Consider the following 22,245-nt stretch of genomic DNA (forward strand, 5'->3'; position numbering starts at 1 on the left):
TTTACAGCTTGCAGCTCAGGGGCGCACTGTACTAAACACCCATTGGCACCCCTTCATTCATGTGTGGTATCTCCGTGTCCACAAAAGTTTAATCTATCAAAATAGTATTCAAAAGTCCAACTTGTTCTGAAAAAAAACAAGTCTTCACACAGCTTTGTCAATATAAAAAAAAAGTTATAGCTCTTGAAAAAAGGGAGAGAAAAATAAACAAGCGGGAAGGACAGAGAAAGTTTTTCTCCAGAAAAGCCCTCTAACTCAATAAATTCAAAAGTATGGGACCCATCTCTGTCTTGCAAAAATGAAAATTTGAAGCCTTTTTTTAACTTTTTTTGGGGGGAGCGGGAGTAGTTTCAAAACATAAAGCAAATTATATTGATTTGGTACTGAAAATGTTGTCTTTATATCTACACTAACTATAAAAAGCGGTATTAAGATTTTATAATTATTACCATATTTTGCTGACTATAAGACGCATCAGACCATAAGAAGCACCTTAAATTTTGGGGAGGAAAATAAGAAAAGCATGTTTTAATAAAATGGTGGTGCGTTCAATAGTTTGATTTTACGGTTGCTTACAGAAGGGATGCATTTACGGTGGAGCGGAATCCCATGAGGCAGAGTCGCTGCTTGCAGGAAACTGGCAGCGGTGGCAGCAGGAATGGAGCGACGCTGCGGGTCTTAGGTTGGGAGGGAGGGGTGTTCAGAGGTGCAAGGCTGCATCGGGTCTCTGGGATTTCCAAAAATGTCAGCAGACTTCCCTCTCTTCCCATTGTTTTCATTGCAGTAGACTTTGGGAAAATGGCTGCCAGAGGCGGCGCATGCGCAGAATGAGATCTCAGGTTCGGCCCAACTCTAGTTCAAAGTTCGGTTTAGTATCTGAACGGGACCCCAAACCTAAACCAAATAGAAGTCAATGGGGACTCGAACTTCAGTGCTTTAAAATGGCTTTGAAATTATCATAGTAAGAGCTAAGGGGCTGCAAAAGGAAGCAAAATGGGGATAAGAGCAAGACAATAGCCCTGATAACAAATGTGGACAGAAAAATGAGTTAAAATAACATAGAATAAAAAATAGAAAAAATAATCTTGAAACAGGAAGCGGAGGTCAAAGTGGAGAAGGAGGAAGAGATGGACATGTGTTGTGAAATTGGATTTTGGGCTCCCCCGGTGGCCACTGGTGGAATTGAACTGGTGTGCATCATCCTCTCTGTTCACCTGTTTCCATCAGGATGTGGGAGTCGCTATTTAGCCTTGCTCCTCTGTCACTTCCATGCCGGTCAACATTGTAATCAGAAGCCTTTCTGTGCATGTTCCTGCTGCTAGACAACTCCCAGCTAAGTTGGACTTAGTCCTTGTTTGTTTTTGCATTTTGTTCCAGTTCACAGCTGTAGTTTCGTTTCTGTGTCTGGAAAGCTCTTGTGATCTGAAATTGCCACTCTGATGTTATGAGTTAATACTAGAGTCTTAAAGTAATTTCAGGATGGTATTTTGATAGGGTTTTCAGCTGACCATGAAAGTGCCCTTTCTGTCTTCCTGCTATCTAGTAAGCGGACCTCAATTTTGCTAAACCTATTTTCATACTACGTTTGTCATTTCATCTAAAATCACCGCCAATATTTGTGGGGGCCTCTGTCTGCCTTTCGGGGAAATTTCTCTAGAGGTGAGCCAGGACTATATTTTCCTCTGCCAGGATTAGTTAGTCCTCCGGCCGGCGCTGGGCGTCTAGGGATAAAACGCAGGCTACGCTACCCGGCTACTGTTAGTTGTGCGGCAGGTTTAGTTCATGGTCAGTTTAGTTTCCATCCTTCCAAGAGCTAGTTCGTATGTTGGCTGGGCTATGTTCTCTTGCCATTGAGAACCATAACAGTTTGACCGGCCCTACAAGGGTTAAATTAATTGACAGAGAAAAAAGAGAAAAGAGAAGTCTGCTGAAGAATTTTTTTTTTTTTTTCTCAGTTCTGAGTGTGCTTGTAATTGAATCTCTTGCAAGTCTGCCTATATTGCAGCCTTTCTCTCTCTCTCTCCTTCTAATCCTGGAATGGCTCTGTGTTCACCTGTTTAAAATGGATATTCAGAGTTTAGCTGCAGGTTTGAATAATCTCACCACGAAAGTTCAAAACTTACAAGATTTTGTTGTTCATGTTCCTATATCTGAACCTAGAATTCCTTTGCCTGAATTTTTCTCGGGGAATAGATCTTGCTTTCAAAATTTCAAAAATAATTGCAAGTTGTTTTTGTCCCTGAAATCTCGCTCTGCTGGAGATCCTGCTCAGCAGGTCAGGATTGTGATTTCTTTGCTCCGGGGCGACCCTCAGGATTGGGCTTTTGCATTGGCTCCAGGGGATCCTGCGTTGCTCAATGTGGATGCGTTTTTTCTGGCCTTGGGGTTGCTTTATGAGGAACCTCAGTTAGAACTTCAGGCGGAAAAGGCCTTGATGTCCCTATCTCAGGGGCAAGACGAAGCTGAAATATACTGCCAGAAATTCCGTAAATGGGCTGTGCTTACTCAGTGGAATGAGTGCGCCCTGGCGGCGAATTTCAGAGAGGGTCTCTCTGATGCCATTAAGGATGTTATGGTGGGGTTCCCTGTGCCTGCGGGTCTGAATGAGTCCATGACAATGGCTATCCAGATCGATAGGCGTCTGCGGGAGCGCAAACCTGTGCACCATTTGGCGGTGTCTACTGAGAAGACGCCAGAGAATATGCAATGTGATAGAATTCTGTCCAGAAGTGAACGGCAGAATTTTAGACGAAAAAAGGGTTGTGCTTCTATTGCGGTGATTCTACTCATGTTATATCAGCATGCTCTAAGCGTACTAAGAAGCTTGATAAGTCTGTTTCAATTGGCACTTTACAGTCTAAGTTTATTCTATCTGTGACCCTGATTTGTTCTTTATCATCTATTACCGCGGATGCCTATGTCGACTCTGGCGCCGCTTTGAGTCTTATGGATTGGTCCTTTGCCAAACGCTGTGGGTATGATTTGGAGCCTCTTGAAACTCCTATACCCCTGAAGGGGATTGACTCCACCCCATTGGCTAGCAATAAACCACAATACTGGACACAAGTAACTATGCGGATTAATCCGGATCACCAGGAGATTATTCGCTTTCTTGTGCTGTATAACCTACATGATGTGTTGGTGCTTGGATTGCCATGGCTGCAATCTCATAACCCAGTCCTTGACTGGAAAGCTATGTCTGTGTTAAGCTGGGGATGTAAGGGGACGCATGGGGACGTACCTGTGGTTTCCATTTTATCATCTATTCCCTCTGAGATTCCTGAATTCTTGACTGAAGATCGTGACGTTTTTGAAGAACCTAAGCTTGGTTCATTACCTCCGCACCGGGAGTGCGATTGTGCCATAGATTTGATTCCGGGTAGTAAATACCCTAAGGGTCGTTTATTTAATCTGTCTGTGCCTGAACATGCTGCTATGCGAGAATATATAAAGGAGTCCTTGGAAAAGGGACATATTCGTCCTTCGTCATCTCCCTTAGGAGCCGGTTTTTTCTTTGTGGCTAAGAAAGATGGCTCTTTGAGGCCGTGCATTGATTATCGGCTTTTGAATAAAATCACGGTTAAATATCAATATCCGTTGCCACTGCTGACTGATTTGTTTGCTCGCATAAAGGGGGCCAAGTGGTTCTCTAAGATAGATCTTCGTGGGGCGTATAATTTGGTGCGAATTAAGCAGGGGGATGAGTGGAAAACCGCATTTAATACGCCCGAGGGCCACTTTGAGTATTTGGTGATGCCTTTTGGTCTTTCAAATGCCCCTTCAGTCTTTCAGTCCTTTATGCATGACATTTTCCGTGATTATTTGGATAAATTTATGATTGTGTATCTGGATGATATTTTGATTTTTTCGGATGACTGGGACTCTCATGTCCAGCAGGTCAGGAGGGTTTTTCAGGTTTTGCGGTCTAATTCCTTGTGTGTGAAGGGTTCTAAGTGCGTTTTTGGGGTTCAAAAGATTTCCTTTTTGGGATATATTTTTTCCCCCTCTTCCATCGAGATGGATCCTGTCAAGGTTCAGGCTATTTGTGATTGGACGCAACCCTCTTCTCTTAAGAGTCTTCAGAAATTTTTGGGCTTTGCTAACTTTTATCGTCGATTTATTGCTGGTTTTTCTGATGTTGTTAAACCATTGACTGATTTGACTAAGAAGGGTGCTGATGTTGCTGATTGGTCCCCTTGCTGCTGTGGAGGCCTTTCGGGAGCTTAAGCGCCGCTTTTCTTCCGCCCCTGTGTTGCGTCAGCCTGATGTTGCTCTTCCTTTTCAGGTTGAGGTCGACGCTTCTGAAATCGGAGCTGGGGCGGTTTTGTCGCAGAGAAGTTCCGATTGCTCCGTGATGAGACCTTGTGCTTTTTTCTCGCGTAAATTTTCGCCCGCCGAGCAGAATTATGATGTTGGGAATCGGGAGCTTTTGGCCATGAAGTGGGCTTTTGAGGAGTGGCGTCATTGGCTTGAGGGGGCTAGACATCAGGTGGTGGTATTGACTGACCACAAAAATCTAATTTATCTTGAGTCCGCCAGACGCCTGAATCCTAGACAGGCGCGCTGGTCGTTGTTTTTCTCTCGGTTTAATTTTGTGGTGTCCTACCTGCCGGGTTCTAAGAATGTTAAGGCGGATGCCCTTTCTAGGAGTTTTGAGCCTGACTCCCCTGGTAATTCTGAACCTACAGGTATCCTTAAGGATGGAGTGATATTGTCTGCCGTTTCTCCAGACCTGCGGCGGGCCTTGCAGGAGTTTCAGGCGGATAGACCTGATCGTTGCCCACCTGGTAGACTGTTTGTTCCTGATGATTGGACCAGTAAAGTCATTTCTGAGGTTCATTCTTCTGCGTTGGCAGGTCATCCTGGAATCTTTGGTACCAGGGATTTGGTGGCAAGGTCCTTCTGGTGGCCTTCCCTGTCTCGAGATGTGCGAGGCTTCGTGCAGTCTTGTGACGTTTGTGCTCGGGCCAAGCCTTGTTGTTCTCGGGCTAGTGGATTGTTGTTGCCCTTGCCTATCCCGAAGAGGCCCTGGACGCACATCTCGATGGATTTTATTTCGGATCTTCCTGTTTCTCAGAAGATGTCTGTCATCTGGGTGGTGTGTGATCGTTTCTCTAAGATGGTCCATTTGGTTCCCCTGCCTAAGTTGCCTTCTTCTTCCGAGTTGGTTCCTCTGTTTTTTCAAAATGTGGTCCGTTTGCATGGTATTCCGGAGAATATCGTTTCTGACAGAGGTACCCAATTCGTGTCTAGATTTTGGCGAGCATTCTGTGCTAGGATGGGCATAGATTTGTCTTTCTCGTCTGCTTTCCATCCTCAGACTAATGGCCAGACCGAGCGGACGAATCAGACCTTGGAGACATATTTGAGGTGTTTTGTGTCTGCAGATCAGGATGATTGGGTTGCTTTTTTGCCTTTAGCGGAGTTTGCCCTCAATAATCGGGCCAGTTCTGCCACCTTGGTGTCTCCCTTTTTCTGTAATTCGGGGTTTCATCCTCGATTTTCTTCTGGTCAGGTGGAATCTTCGGATTGTCCTGGAGTGGATGCTGTGGTGGAGAGGTTGCATCAGATTTGGGGGCAGGTAGTGGACAATTTGAAGTTGTCCCAGGAGAAGACTCAGCTTTTTGCCAACCGCCGGCGTCGGGTTGGTCCTCGGCTTTGTGTTGGGGACTTGGTGTGGTTGTCTTCTCGTTTTGTCCCTATGAGGGTTTCTTCTCCCAAGTTTAAGCCTCGGTTCATCGGCCCGTACAAGATATTGGAGATTCTTAACCCTGTGTCCTTCCGTTTGGACCTCCCTGCATCTTTTTCTATTCATAATGTTTTTCATCGGTCATTATTGCGCAGGTATGAGGTACCGGTTGTGCCTTCCGTTGAGCCTCCTGCTCCGGTGTTGGTTGAGGGCGAGTTGGAGTACGTTGTGGAAAAAATCTTGGACTCCCGTGTTTCCAGACGGAAACTCCAGTATCTGGTCAAATGGAAGGGATACGGTCAGGAGGATAATTCTTGGGTGACTGCCTCTGATGTTCATGCCTCCGATTTGGTCCGTGCCTTTCATAGGGCTCATCCTGATCGCCCTGGTGGTTCTGGTGAGGGTTCGGTGCCCCCTCCTTGAGGGGGGGGTACTGTTGTGAAATTGGATTTTGGGCTCCCCCGGTGGCCACTGGTGGAATTGAACTGGTGTGCATCATCCTCTCTGTTCACCTGTTTCCATCAGGATGTGGGAGTCGCTATTTAGCCTTGCTCCTCTGTCACTTCCATGCCGGTCAACATTGTAATCAGAAGCCTTTCTGTGCATGTTCCTGCTGCTAGACAACTCCCAGCTAAGTTGGACTTAGTCCTTGTTTGTTTTTGCATTTTGTTCCAGTTCACAGCTGTAGTTTCGTTTCTGTGTCTGGAAAGCTCTTGTGATCTGAAATTGCCACTCTGATGTTATGAGTTAATACTAGAGTCTTAAAGTAATTTCAGGATGGTATTTTGATAGGGTTTTCAGCTGACCATGAAAGTGCCCTTTCTGTCTTCCTGCTATCTAGTAAGCGGACCTTAATTTTGCTAAACCTATTTTCATACTACGTTTGTCATTTCATCTAAAATCACCGCCAATATTTGTGGGGGCCTCTGTCTGCCTTTCGGGGAAATTTCTCTAGAGGTGAGCCAGGACTATATTTTCCTCTGCCAGGATTAGTTAGTCCTCCGGCCGGCGCTGGGCGTCTAGGGATAAAACGCAGGCTACGCTACCCGGCTACTGTTAGTTGTGCGGCAGGTTTAGTTCATGGTCAGTTTAGTTTCCATCCTTCCAAGAGCTAGTTCGTATGTTGGCTGGGCTATGTTCTCTTGCCATTGAGAACCATAACAGACATGGTGATGTGGGTGGAAGAGGCAAGGGAAGAGTAATCCAACACTGTTTTTGTGGGGGGTTTGTTTTTTTCATTTTTTATGGAACTGGCTTAACCTCTTAACAACGAATGATACGCTTTAAAACAGAGATCCGTAATAAGCCTTTAGCACCCCCAAAGTCCAAAAATCTCAGCTGTAGAGTATAATAATTTTTTATGCCCAGCCACAACTCGGACAGATACAGCTGTAGAGTATAATTACTTTTTTTAGGACCATTACTTGTACAGACACAGCTTTTGGACACAGAACTCCCACAGACAGGGGTGCAAAGTACGCATAGAGGCTTAACTCCATGTCAAGACAGGAGGTATTTTCATTTTTGTTTTTTCATTTTTTGCTCCCCTTCTTCCCAGAGACATAACTTTTTTATTTTTCAGTCAATATGGCCATGAGAGGGCTTGTTTTTTGCGGGACCAGTTGTACTTTTGACCAACACCATTGGTTTTAACATATCGTGTACTGGAAATCGGCAAAAAAGTGCAAGTCTACAATTGTTTTTTGTTTGTTTTTTTTTTTTGCTAGGTTCACTAAATGCTATAACAGACCTGCCATTATGATTCTCCAGGTCATTAAGAGTTAATAGACACCAAACATGTCTCGGTTCTTTTTTTATCTAAGTGGTAAAAAAATCCAAACTTTGCTTAAAAAAAAACCAATTGCGCCATTTTCCGATACCTGTAGCGTCTCCATTTTTCATGATCTTAGGCCTGGATGAGGGCTTATTTTTTGCGCGCCGAGCTGAAGTTTTTAATGATATCATTTTGGTGCAGATACGATCTTTTGATCACCCATTGCAGTTTAATGCAATGTTACGGCGAACAAAAAACGTAATTCTGGCATTTTTACTTTTTTTCTCATGACGTCATTTAGCGATTGGGTTAATTCTTTTTTTACATTGATAGATTGAGCGATTCTGAATGCGGCGATACCAAATATGTATCTGTTTGATTTTTTGTATTGTTTTATTTTGAATGGGGTAAAAGGGAAGTGAATTAAACGCTTATATTTTTTTATTTTCTTTATATTTTTAAAAACTTTTTTTTTCATTTTTGGCATGCTTCAATAGTCTCCATGGTAGACTAGAAGCTGCCATAACCCGATCGGCTCTGCTACATACAGGTGATGATCAAATCACCTGTATGTAGCAGAATTGCTGACTTGCTCATAGCAATCTGACAGTGACAACCATAGAGGTCTGCTGGAGACCTCTGGTTGTCATGCCAACCCATCAGCTACCCGCAGTCATGTAACATGGGCATCGATGGATGGGATTTCCGCGCGCTTGCCAGAAGCGTATGTTAAATGCCACTGTCAGAGTTGGACAGTGGCATTTAACGGGTTAAGAATTGCGGGTGTATTGCAAATCCTCTTGTGGCTGTTAGAGGCACATGTCAGCTGTTCAAAACAGTTGACATGTGCCAGAAATATGTGGGCTCACCGCCGGAGCCCACATCAATGGGAGGGTGTCTGACATTGACGTATTATTACGCCCGATTTCAGAAAAGGGATAAAGGGACAGTTCTCCAACAGGAATGGGTGCAGAGTACACACAGAGGCTTAAAGGCACAGTACTCCCTCATGCATGGGTGCAGAGTACATACAGATGCTTAAAGGCACAGTTCTCTCACAGGTAGGAGTGCAGAGTACACACAGAGGCTTAAAGGCACAATACTTGGCATAGCTGTGATGGCACAGAAGTACCCACAGCCTTCAAGTTGATTGGCTGTACTGCAGTCTTTCAACAAACTTTACTCGAACAGTATATTGGACTTCCAGGAAAGTCCGTGCTTGGAGTTCGGTACTGGACACTAGGTGTCCAGTACAAACCCCATACTTTCCTGTTCAGGTTCGCTATATCCCTATAAAAGACTTTTTCCAAGAATTTTTGAAGGTCAATTTGTAAGTCTATGAACAAAGATGTCTGAGAAAACACCATACCGAGAGTTTCCTATGCAATTGTTAGTGACACAATACAAACTAAAACACTTTGTATGTACTGTAAATATATTCATATTTTACAATAAAATTAACTAACCTCTGGCCACAGATTCTTAACAACCACCTTAAAAATTCTGAGCAAAAAAACATATACTAGCCCTGGTAAATATTTCTTTGTAACACCTGTGACTTACCTCTGGTTCCATTTCTGCTTAATTTTTGAAGTGAATCAATTTGCTGCAAATGAAATTTAAAAAAAAAAAAAAAAATCGACAAAGCTGGCGATGTCTAGTTCATCTCTTCTCGCAATTATCATATATCTCATATCATATTGGTAGATGATGAATGTTTTCATGGAACAGCATAGTAATGTGGCTATCCTTTCTGATGAGTCACTTTAATGTATTTCTAATGTAATATGTAATGATAAAGTAGAGTGATATAGAACTTTCCAAGAGGTTTAATTATCTTTCTTACACTATTTTTATAGTCTGTTTATACCTGAGATATTGCTTCTTGCAAGTTTCCAAATCTTTTGAAAAATAAATAGTCAGCCTTCAAATGGATGGGACATGTTGTACGGGATGGATCCACACTTCTCTTGGTTCTAAGTACAGACTCTTCCTACATGGGGATAAAAAAAAATACAAACTGTATGTAAAAGAAATGTAGCCATCTATGAAAATACTAAAAGCTTGGTTTGCCACAAGTGTAATGATCAATAGCAAGATACAGATGAAACAATAGTTAACATTAAAGATGATGAGCCATTACTCACTGTCCCACTAGTAACTACTAAATAGTGCGCTGTTAATTAGTGTTGAGCCACCCCCCTAGTGTTCGAGTTTGGTTCGTCGAACTGGGACGTGTTCGATGAATGTTCGTCGAACGTTCGACGAACACCGTCGAACCCCATTGAAACCAATGGCAGGCAAACACAAACACATAGAAAACACATAAAAAACACCTTAAAAGGTGTCCAAAAGCTGACAAACTGCTCAGAAGACACAACAAACACATGGAAAAGTCACAACTACATATAGTCATGCGAAAAGAAAAGAGGTGGAGGAGTAAAAGGAGGAGGAGACACAGATATAGGCATGTCATGCCCTTCTAAAATCAGGAAAGGCTGAAGTAAAAATCTAAAATCACCCTACCAACACCCAGACGTCGTTAAAAAAAAAATATATCTTTAGGTAGAATGGCGGCGGGTCCATTCAGAACACTTTCCTTAGAAGACGTAGTGGTACCCCCGTTGGGAGTTGTGCCAAAAAAGGAACCCAATACATTCAGACTAATCCACCATTTGTCATATCCAAGGGGCAGGTCAGTAAACGACAACATCGACGTGGAACCAAGTACAGTACTATGTACTGTACCTCCTTTGACGAGGCAATCAGGCGGGTCAAGAAGTTGGGAAGTGGCACCCTAATGGCCAAAACAGACATTGAGGGGGCATTCCGGTTTCTACCTGTGCCTCCGAATAGTGTCCTCCCACTGGGCTGCTTCTGTGAAGGAGCATACTACATAGATCGCTGTTTGCCCATGGGGTGCTCCATATCCTGCTCACTATTTGAGGCGTTTAGTTGCTTCCTCGAATGTGTCGTCATGGACGTTTCTAAGGTGGCACATATTATCCATTACCTCAATGACTTCTTATGCCTGGGCCCTAAAGATTCGCCACAGTGTGAAAACACACGGTAATCCACCTGTGAGAAGGAGAGAGCTGGAGGGAGAGTGGACACCCCAGAGCCGAGGGATTAGATTGAGAAAGGAAGAAGGCGGTGTAGCTTGCTTCATGGGTGGGGTACTCTGCTGAGTAGCAGAAATTGCTACTAGACCCAAAAGGATTTCCTGGGCCAGATGCCGTATAAAAATAGTACTTAGGTAAACAGGCAGTGTAGCTTGCATCATGGGTGGGGTACGCTGCTGAGTAGCAGAAATTGCTACTAGGCCCAAAAGGATTTCCTGGGCCAGATGCAGTTAAAAATTAGTAATTAGATCAACAGGCGGTGTTGGTTGCTTCATGGGTGGGGTACGCTGCTGAGTTGCAGAAATTGCTACTAGGCCCAAAAGGATTTCCTGGGCCTGATGCAATTAAAAAATAGTAGTTAGGTAAACAGGCGGTGGGTGGGTGGGCTACTCTGCTGACTAGCAGACACTGAAGATTTGGAGCAGACCTTGGGAGCTGTGAGGAAGCAAGTGCGATTGGGGTGACAACTCTGGGGACTGGAGTAGTTGTGAAGTTGAAGTTGACCTGGAGGAGACCCCACTTGAACGAGCACTTGATACCTGTTCAAGTACCTGCTGTTTTTGTGCCTCATCTGGAATTTGTGGCGGTGCTCGTAAGAAAGGGATCATAGATTGTCCACGAAAAGAAGTAGACATCTTACTATGGCTGGAAGATGGTCTCTCTTCTGCAGATGTTACTGTTGCTTTACCATCTACCCCACGGACACAACCTTTTTTTCCCTTTCCAACACGCCTATTCCCCTTTCCACTAGCTGGCCTTTTGCCACTCATTTTGGTGCTTAACTAATTGGCAACTCTGTATCTGTAGTTGTTGGCACAACAACCGATGGATGAGAACCGAGCAGAACTGAGTGGCCAAACTGCTGTACTAGGCCCAAAACTATTTACTGGGTTAGATGCAGGAAAAAATTAAGATACACAGGCGGTATCCAACCCCCAGTTTTACCAGATTGTGAGGAGTGGCCTAATACATAGCACCCTTAGCTCCCCCTGGAGGCCAGACTATGAAGTGTATTGGTGTCTGTGACACCTGGTCAGGTGAACTCCTTCAGTGCCATCAGACATACCATCACTCCCCTTAGCGGCGGAGCGACAGTACTGCAACGACCAGGACTCTGGGGCGCAGCACTAGCTTCACAGGCGGGCTACTCCGCTGACGTGCAGACACTGCTCCTAGGCCCAAACCTATTTACTGGGTTAGATGCAGGAAAAAATTTAGATACACATACGGGGTAGTTAGCTTCACAGGCGGGCTAATCCGCTGACGTGCAGACACTGCTCCTAGGCCCAAAACTATTTACTGGGTTAGATGCAGGAAAAAATTTATATACACAGGCGGGGTAGTTAGCTTCACAGGCGGGCTACTCCACTGACGTGCAGACACTGCTCCTAGGCCCAAAACTATTTACTGAGTTAGATGCAGGAAAAAATTAAGATACACAGGCAGTGTAGTTAGCTTCACAGGCGGGCTACTCCGCTGACGTGCAGATACTGCTCCTAGGCCCAAAACTATTTACTGGGTTAGATGCAGGAAAAAATTTAGATACACAGGCGGGGTAGTTAGTGGAGTGCCCCCAGACGCAGGGCCGCGGGGTACTCAGTACCGGGCCTCTCTGTCTCAGTTCTGGTCCCTGCTAGGACGCACCCGTATGACGGGTAGGCCTGGAGTTCTTCCGGGACCCTAGTGACGCCCCTCTCCCACAGTTGCCCCCTATGTCTGCTTAGGTGATTTAGGTGAGACAGCCAATCTATAATTAACTGTCCTGCCGTTGGTTTGAAGTAATGCTTGGAGCCCAATACTTCATCGGCGTTCCGGTCACCGGCTACGCGCCTCAGTAGGATGTTGCCTCGATCTTACACCACGACTCCTACTGGTGTTATCTCCTTTTTGCTTTGATCTCGTTTCTCACTCTCCACAATAAACCTCGCTTCTTGTCCTTTCTTGAGATACCGCTTCAGTGTAGTGCAGGTGCGGTTCCTTAACGTTCTGTCCTTTTCGCTAGGCCTCTGCCAGGATCCCACCCCTGACAGGGACCCCCCTGAATCTTTCCCTGCAACACCCTCTGCCACAGGATGTTGCCTGGTTCCAACCCAGTCAGCTTCTGTCTCACTTTCTATCCAACCTCCAGTTTTACCAGATTGTGAGGAGTGGCCTAATACATAGCACCCTTAGCTCCCCCTGGAGGCCAGACTATGAAGTGTATTGGTGTCTGTGATACCTGGTCAGGTGAACTCCTTCAGTGCCATCAGACATACCATCACTCCCCTTAGCGGCGGAGCGACAGTACTGCAACGACCAGGACTCTGGGGCACTGCACTCCCCCCCGGTTAAATCCAGTACTCCTGGACTGGGAAGAACAACTGTTCTGGTTCTCAATGGCAAGAGAACATAGCCCAGCATACATAGGAACTAGCTCTTGGAAGGATGGAAACTTAAACTGACCATGAACTAAACCTGCCGCACAACTAACAGTAGCCGGGTAGCGTAGCCTGCGTTTTATCCCTAGACGCCCAGCGCCGGCCGGAGGACTAACTAATCCTGGCAGAGGAAAATATAGTCCTGGCTCACCTCTAGAGAAATTTCCCCGAAAGGCAGACAGAGGCCCCCACATATATTGGCGGTGATTTAAGATGAAAATGACAAACGTAGTATGAAAATAGGTTTAGCAAAATCGAGGTCCGCTTACTAGATAGCAGGAAGACAGAAAGGGTACTTTCATGGTCAGCTGAAAACCCTATCAATACACCATCCTGAAATTACTTTAAGACTCTAGTATTAACTCATAACATCAGAGTGGCAATTTCAGATCACAAGAGCTTTCCAGACACAGAAACAAAACTGCAGCTGTGAACTGGAACAAAATGCAAAAAACAAACAAGGACAAAAGTCCGACTTAGCTGGAAGTTGTCTGGTAGCAGGAACATGCACAGAAAGGCTTCTGATTACAATGTTGACCGGCATGGAAGTGACAGAGGAGCAAGGTTAAATAGCGACTCCCACATCCTGATGGGAACAGGTGAACAGAGGGGATGATGCACACAAGTTCAATTCCACCAGTGGCCACCGGGGGAGCCCAAAATCCAATTTCACAACAGTACCCCCCCCTCAAGGAGGGGGCACCGAACCCTCACCAGAACCACCAGGGCGATCAGGATGAGCCCTATGAAAGGCACGGACCAGATCGGAGGCATGAACATCAGAGGCAGTCACCCAAGAATTATCCTCCTGACCGTATCCCTTCCATTTGACCAGATACTGGAGTTTCCGTCTGGAAACACGGGAGTCCAAGATTTTTTCCACAACGTACTCCAACTCGCCCTCAACCAACACCGGAGCAGGAGGCTCAACGGAAGGCACAACCGGTACCTCATACCTGCGCAACAATGACCGATGAAAAACATTATGAATAGAAAAAGATGCAGGGAGGTCCAAACGGAAGGACACAGGGTTAAGAATCTCCAATATCTTGTACGGGCCGATGAACCGAGGCTTAAACTTAGGAGAAGAAACCCTCATAGGGACAAAACGAGAAGACAACCACACCAAGTCCCCGACACAAAGCCGAGGACCAACCCGACGCCGGCGGTTGGCAAAAAGCTGAGTCTTCTCCTGGGACAACTTCAAATTGTCCACCACCTGCCCCCAAATCTGATGCAACCTCTCCACCACAGCATCCACTCCAGGACAATCCGAAGATTCCACCTGACCGGAGGAAAATCGAGGATGAAGCCCCGAATTACAGAAAAAAGGAGACACCAAGGTGGCAGAGCTAGCCCGATTATTGAGGGCAAACTCCGCTAAAGGCAAAAAAGCAACCCAATCATCCTGATCTGCAGACACAAAACACCTCAAATATGTCTCCAAAGTCTGATTCGTCCGCTCGGTCTGGCCATTAGTCTGAGGATGGAAAGCAGACGAGAAAGACAAATCTATGCCCATCCTAGCACAGAATGCCCGCCAAAATCTAGACACGAATTGGGTTCCTCTGTCAGAAACGATATTCTCCGGAATACCATGCAAACGAACCACATTTTGAAAAAACAGAGGAACCAACTCGGAAGAAGAAGGCAACTTAGGCAGGGGAACCAAATGGACCATCTTAGAGAAACGGTCACACACCACCCAGATGACAGACATCTTCTGAGAAACAGGAAGATCCGAAATAAAATCCATCGAGATGTGCGTCCAAGGCCTCTTCGGGATAGGCAAGGGCAACAACAATCCACTAGCCCGAGAACAACAAGGCTTGGCCCGAGCACAAACGTCACAAGACTGCACAAAGCCTCGTACATCTCGTGACAGGGAAGGCCACCAGAAGGACCTTGCCACCAAATCCCTGGTACCAAAGATTCCAGGATGACCTGCCAACGCAGAAGAATGAACCTCAGAAATGACTTTACTGGTCCAATCATCAGGAACAAACAGTCTACCAGGTGGGCAACGATCAGGTCTATCCGCCTGAAAATCCTGCAAGGCCCGCCGCAGGTCTGAAAAACGGCAGACAATATCACTCCATCCTTAAGGATACCTGTAGGTTCAGAATTACCAGGGGAGTCAGGCTCAAAACTCCTAGAAAGGGCATCCGCCTTAACATTCTTAGAACCCGGTAGGTATGACACCACAAAATTAAACCGAGAGAAAAACAACGACCAGCGCGCCTGTCTAGGATTCAGGCATCTGGCGGACTCAAGATAAATTAAATTTTTGTGGTCGGTCAATACCACCACCTGATGTCTAGCCCCCTCAAGCCAATGACGCCACTCCTCAAAAGCCCACTTCATGGCCAAAAGCTCCCGATTCCCAATATCATAATTCCGCTCGGCGGGCGAAAATTTACGAGAAAAAAAAGCACAAGGTTTCATCACGGAGCAGTCGGAACTTCTTTGCGACAAAACCGCCCCAGCTCCGATTTCAGAAGCGTCGACCTCAACCTGAAAAGGAAGAGCAACATCAGGCTGACGCAACACAGGGGCGGAAGAAAAGCGGCGCTTAAGCTCCCGAAAGGCCTCCACAGCAGCAGGGGACCAATCAGCAACATCAGCACCCTTCTTAGTCAAATCAGTCAATGGTTTAACAACATCAGAAAAACCAGCAATAAATCGACGATAAAAGTTAGCAAAGCCCAAAAATTTCTGAAGACTCTTAAGAGAAGAGGGTTGCGTCCAATCACAAATAGCCCGAACCTTGACAGGATCCATCTCGATGGAAGAGGGGGAAAAAATGTATCCCAAGAAGGAAATCTTTTGAACCCCAAAAACGCACTTAGAACCCTTCACACACAAGGAATTAGACCGCAAAACCTGAAAAACCCTCCTGACCTGCTGGACATGAGAGTCCCAGTCATCCGAAAAAATCAGAATATCATCCAGATACACGATCATAAATTTATCCAAATAATCACGGAAAATGTCATGCATAAAGGACTGAAAGACTGAAGGGGCATTTGAAAGGCCAAAAGGCATCACCAAATACTCAAAGTGGCCCTCGGGCGTATTAAATGCGGTTTTCCACTCATCCCCCTGCTTAATTCGCACCAAATTATACGCCCCACGGAGATCTATCTTAGAGAACCACTTGGCCCCCTTTATGCGAGCAAACAAATCAGTCAGCAGTGGCAACGGATATTGATATTTAACCGTGATTTTATTCAAAAGCCGATAATCAATACACGGCCTCAAAGAGCCATCTTTCTTAGCCACAAAGAAAAAAACGGCTCCTAAGGGAGATGACGAAGGACGAATATGTCCCTTTTCCAAGGACTCCTTTATATATTCTCGCATAGCAGCATGTTCAGGCACAGACAGATTAAATAAACGACCCTTAGGGTATTTACTACCCGGAATCAAATCTATGGCACAATCGCACTCCCGATGCGGAGGTAATGAACCAAGCTTAGGTTCTTCAAAAACGTCACGATAGTCAGACAAGAATTCAGGAATCTCAGAGGGAATAGATGACGAAATGGAAACCAAAGGTACGTCCCCATGCATCCCTTTACATCCCCAGCTTAACACAGACATAGCGTTCCAGTCGAGGACTGGGTTATGAGATTGCAGCCATGGCAATCCAAGCACCAACACATCATGTAGATTATACAGCACAAGAAAGCGAATAATCTCCTGATGATCCGGATTAATTCGCATAGTTACTTGTGTCCAGTATTGTGGTTTATTACTAGCCAATGGGGTGGAGTCAATCCCCTTCAGAGGTATAGGAGTTTCAAGAGGCTCTAAATCATACCCACAGCGTTTGGCAAAGGACCAATCCATAAGACTCAAAGCGGCGCCAGAGTCGACATAGGCATCCGCGGTAATAGATGATAAAGAACAAATCAGGGTCACAGATAGAATAAACTTAGACTGAAAAGTGCCAATTGAAACTGACTTATCAAGCTTCTTAGTACGCTTAGAGCATGCTGATATAACATGAGTTGAATCACCACAATAAAAGCACAACCCATTTTTTCGTCTAAAATTCTGCCGTTCGCTTCTGGACAGAATTCTATCACATTGCATATTCTCTGGCGTCTTCTCAGTAGACACCGCCAAATGGTGCACAGGTTTGCGCTCCCGCAGACGTCTATCGATCTGGATAGCCATTGTCATGGACTCATTCAGACCCGCAGGCACAGGGAACCCCACCATAACATCCTTAACGGCATCAGAGAGACCCTCTCTGAAATTCGCCGCCAGGGCGCACTCATTCCACTGAGTAAGCACAGACCATTTACGGAATTTTTGGCAGTATATTTCAACTTCATCTTGCCCCTGAGATAGGGACATCAAGGCTTTTTCCGCCTGAAGCTCTAAATGAGGTTCCTCATAAAGCAACCCCAAGGCCAGAAAAAACGCATCCACATTGAGCAACGCAGGATCCCCTGGAGCCAATGCAAAAGCCCAATCTTGAGGGTCGCCCCGGAGCAAGGAAATCACAATCCTGACCTGCTGAGCAGGATCTCCAGCAGAGCGAGATTTCAGGGACAAAAACAACTTGCAATTATTTTTGAAATTTTGAAAGCAAGATCTATTCCCCGAGAAAAATTCAGGCAAAGGAATTCTAGGTTCAGATATAGGAACATGAACAACAAAATCTTGTAAATTTTGAACTTTCGTGGTGAGATTATTCAAACCTGCAGCTAAACTCTGAATATCCATTTTAAACAGGTGAACACAGAGCCATTCCAGGATTAGAAGGAGAGAGAGAGAGGAAGGCTGCAATATAGGCAGACTTGCAAGTGATTCAATTGAAAGCACACTCAGAACTGAAGGAGAAAAAAAAAAAAAAAAAAAAAATTTTTCAGCAGACTTCTTTTTTCTCTCCTTTCTCTGCCAAATAATTTAACCCTTTGTGGGCCGGTCAAACTGTTCTGGTTCTCAATGGCAAGAGAACATAGCCCAGCATACATAGGAACTAGCTCTTGGAAGGATGGAAACTTAAACTGACCATGAACTAAACCTGCCGCACAACTAACAGTAGCCGGGTAGCGTAGCCTGCGTTTTATCCCTAGACGCCCAGCGCCGGCCGGAGGACTAACTAATCCTGGCAGAGGAAAATATAGTCCTGGCTCACCTCTAGAGAAATTTCCCCGAAAGGCAGACAGAGGCCCCCACATATATTGGCGGTGATTTAAGATGAAAATGACAAACGTAGTATGAAAATAGGTTTAGCAAAATCGAGGTCCGCTTACTAGATAGCAGGAAGACAGAAAGGGTACTTTCATGGTCAGCTGAAAACCCTATCAATACACCATCCTGAAATTACTTTAAGACTCTAGTATTAACTCATAACATCAGAGTGGCAATTTCAGATCACAAGAGCTTTCCAGACACAGAAACAAAACTGCAGCTGTGAACTGGAACAAAATGCAAAAAACAAACAAGGACAAAAGTCCGACTTAGCTGGAAGTTGTCTGGTAGCAGGAACATGCACAGAAAGGCTTCTGATTACAATGTTGACCGGCATGGAAGTGACAGAGGAGCAAGGTTAAATAGCGACTCCCACATCCTGATGGGAACAGGTGAACAGAGGGGATGATGCACACAAGTTCAATTCCACCAGTGGCCACCGGGGGAGCCCAAAATCCAATTTCACAACAAACAACAATACATGTCAGCAAAAAGACATACAATTTTGAAACGCATGAAACAAGTAAATTTGAACAGAGCTTCCCTTTATGGGAGGTGAGGACACTTGAACGTTACAACTGAAACATGGTTAAATATTTTAAATAACAGTCTATAAATAACTTTGCTTACCCAGCCGGGTATTCTACTTAAGTTCAAATTCTCAACAATAATTTAACTTCTCCTTTAAGGACGTATAAGCTGGATCCACTAAAGGCTTACTAATAAACTCCTAAAATATAAATTAACTTTTCTTCATTTCTCTCTGCTAAGTGCAACACCTTCTTCTTAATTTCTGATTTGTCTTATGCAGGACCGCCTGTCTATCTGCCCAGGCCTACTGCCTCTCTTCGTAGTACAGGATCACTGAGCCATCTCTCTATGGCTCCTAGGAGGACTCACCCACGAACCCCTACGGGTTCACTTCCTGTCCTCAACCTTCTAGCAATATTATCAAACATTTTCTATAGCTAACTAACTGGCTACATATAACTTACTATGTAAAACATTATTACTGTTCACTCTCTTTTAAAGCAACATTGTACATTAAGTGCAAATGGTGAACATTCCCTTTAAGAGGGAACCAAGTCTCTTTGAGGTAGTGCAACTGCTCAAGTTGCAAGTCCGTGTAGGGCAGGAACTCCGGTACTGTTTCCAGGAACAGTTTCTTCGCAAAGAGTTCTTTTTCTTGTAAAACCAGTAGAGGGCACCCTTAATAGGGTGCAAACTATTTACATTACAGTTTTTGAATCATTCACCGTCCATGATTCGGCAGTCTTTTCAAAATAGGGGGTATAAAGGAGTAAAAAGAAAAACCAAAAGCAAAAATAAAAAGCAATAGGGATCCCGGGTAAACAAAGGGATCCCTTTAAGAACAACCCTGGTCGGGTACTAGCAGCAGAAGACACAAAAGACGAACAGTTAACTATTTACAGTTTGTAGAACTTTAGGGCTTCATTCTGTCTGATTAGGAGACGGTCTCCTTGTCCCAGACAGGGGTCTGGGTGGCCACCGTTTTAGTTTCGGCGCCAGCTTGAGCACCAGTTACCACTGCAGCCAGGCTTCCGGCCACCACAGTGGTGGTTGTAGCAACAGTGCAGGTTGTGGTCTTTACCACGGTGCAAGTTGGAGTAACCACCATGGTCTTTGTAGTAATGGTGGATCGGTAGCAGGAGGGCGTCTTCACCGCAGGGGGCTTTTTTGCTGGCACCTTGGTTGGGGGTGTCACGGGGTCGTGCCTCTTGTGGACATTCAACGTGAACCACCCCTTCTCCCCAAAGTGCCGGGTGTAGGTGACTTGGTCCCCTGGGTAGAGGTCCCGGTCCGGATGACCCTCCCTCAGGTGGGACTCAACATCCCTCCGGTTAACAAACACTTCAGCGTACAAGTCCGGTTCTTTAATAAAGCCCCAGCCTCCACGGAGCTTAAAGGTGATGACGATGCCCTGCCTGCGTGGGGCCTGATGAGTAGTGGGGTCCTTGCAGGCCCGGTCCTTCACGGCTAAGTCTTTTTTGTGTTGGGCCTCCAGCCCGGCCTGGTAAGCCCTCTCCCGCTTCTCCCACTGCTGTTCCAGCTGGGCCAGATATTCTTCCCAGCTGAGGGCTTGTACCATCTCTACCTCTTGGGTCGCCACCCCGGTGAACCCCATAAAGTCGGATCCGGGGTTCACCCAGCGGCACACCGTGCGCTCAGCATAGACCGCGCCCGGCAGGGTGACTGGCGAGATCGGGGCCTTTAGAAGGTGCTCCATGCCGGTGGCCTGGTCCCAGGGAAGGAGGTGCTGGAGTCGATAGGTCCCAGGGGGAGGCGGTACTGCAACTGGGCCTATCAGCAGATCCTCTGCTAATGGGGCAGGGTCGACGGGCTTACCGGCCGGTGCAATGTCCTCCCGCGCAGCTGCCTCCGCTGGTGGTGACATCGATGGAGATGTCGGCAGCAATCTGAACAGCGGTGCAGGGACCGAGGTCAGGGGATCCTCCGCTGGCGTTTTCCTGGGGTGCGGTCTTGGCTTCCACCCACAGCTGGAGAAGTTGTTCGATTAAGTCCTCCATCTCGAGTTGCAGGAGACCCACATCGGCTGTGGAGACGGGGCCAATACGCTCCTCCGGGTAGTTGGGGGAGTTCTCCACTTCAACCCCACATTCTGGGTCTGAGCGAACAGCCATCACATCCTCCACGTGGGTCACTTCCTGGTCTTTTTCCCGCTCTCTCCTTTGTGGGCGGTTTCGTTTCCTCTGCTTCCGCCCACCATTGAGAATCAGGAGGCGGATCTCGGCTGCTGACGGACACGTCCTCACGGTGCAATAATATTTAGACTGGGCGGCCATGATTTTCCGCGCTCTTCAGCTTGTTCACGCCCACTTCCATGCCCTTCTTCTTCGCTCCTCTTAGCGCTGTAATGGCGGTGGTTTTGGCGGGAATTTCATAAGTCACAGTCCAAGCACAATAAATCACAGTTCCAAGGCACACATGACCTGATTCTTCAGGCTTAAGTAGATCCTGTTCGTGACGCCAAGTTTGGAGTGCCCCCAGACGCATGGTCGCGGGGTACTCGGTACCGGGCCTCTCTGTCTCAGTTCTGGGGTTGTCACGGTGGCTAGACCCGGTCCGTGACCCTGCTAAGGAGCGTCCAATGAAAGTTGTAGGTGGTGGTACGTGGTGCAGGTCGCGATGAATAACGAGGACACAGGGTTGCAGTCTCTTTACCTCTTTACTGAAGGCTTCACGATCCTCAATCCCGAGTACGGTTAACAGGGCTGTCTGAGACGAGACCGGCCGGTCCGATGGCACCTCCAGAGTTCCCTTTGCAGGTGGAAATCTCTGCCTACCTTCTAGCGCCTGTGTGTTGTAGTACTTCCCTGCTGAGCACCATGGGATAGTCCTCACAACTGTTGTGTCTGTTTCTGATGTTCTTTCCCACAACTTATGTCTGTTCTGATGTTCTTCTCCGTCCCCCAGATGATATGGATAGGACGCACCCGTATGACGGGTAGGCCTGGAGTTCTTCCGGGACCCTAGTGATGCCCCTCTCCCACAGTTGCCCCCTATGTCTGCTTAGGTGATTTAGGTGAGACAGCCAACCTATAATTAACTGTCCTGACGTTGGTTTGAAGTAATGCTTGGAGCCCAATACTTCCTCGGCGTTCCGGCCACCGGCTACGTGCCTCAGTAGGATGTTGCCTCGATCTTACACCACGACTCATACTGGTGTTATCTCCTTTTTGCTTTGATCTCGTTTCTCACTCTCCACAATAAACCTCGCTTCTTGTCCTTTCTTGAGATACCGCCACGGTGTAGTGCAGGTGCGGTTCCTGAACGTTCTGTCCTTTTCGCTAGGCCTCTGTCAGGATCCCACCCCTGAGAGGGTCCCCCTGAATCTTCCCCTGCAACACCCTCTGCCACAGGATGTTGCCTGGTTCCAACCCAGTCAGCTTCTGTCTAACTTTCTATCCAACCCCCAGTTTTACCAGATTGTGAGGAGTGGCCTAATACATAGCACCCTTAGCTCCCCCTGGAGGCCAGACTATGAAGTGTATT

At 46.3% G+C, this 22,245-nt stretch overlaps 1 protein-coding gene across 1 annotated transcript in view; it reads right to left on the minus strand.

The window, feature by feature from the left end:
• The window catches only part of LOC143784099 (disintegrin and metalloproteinase domain-containing protein 10-like), a 276,865-nt gene that overhangs the window by 185,640 nt on the left and 68,980 nt on the right, over positions 1-22,245 (minus strand). The window contains exon 6 of the mRNA XM_077271955.1: positions 9,334-9,456. Within this exon, the coding sequence (XP_077128070.1) occupies positions 9,334-9,456 (123 nt within the window). The remainder of the gene's footprint in view (positions 1-9,333; positions 9,457-22,245) is intronic.

This window comes from Ranitomeya variabilis, chromosome 1, assembly GCF_051348905.1.
Source record: "Ranitomeya variabilis isolate aRanVar5 chromosome 1, aRanVar5.hap1, whole genome shotgun sequence".
Classification (NCBI taxonomy): Eukaryota; Metazoa; Chordata; class Amphibia; order Anura; family Dendrobatidae; genus Ranitomeya; species Ranitomeya variabilis.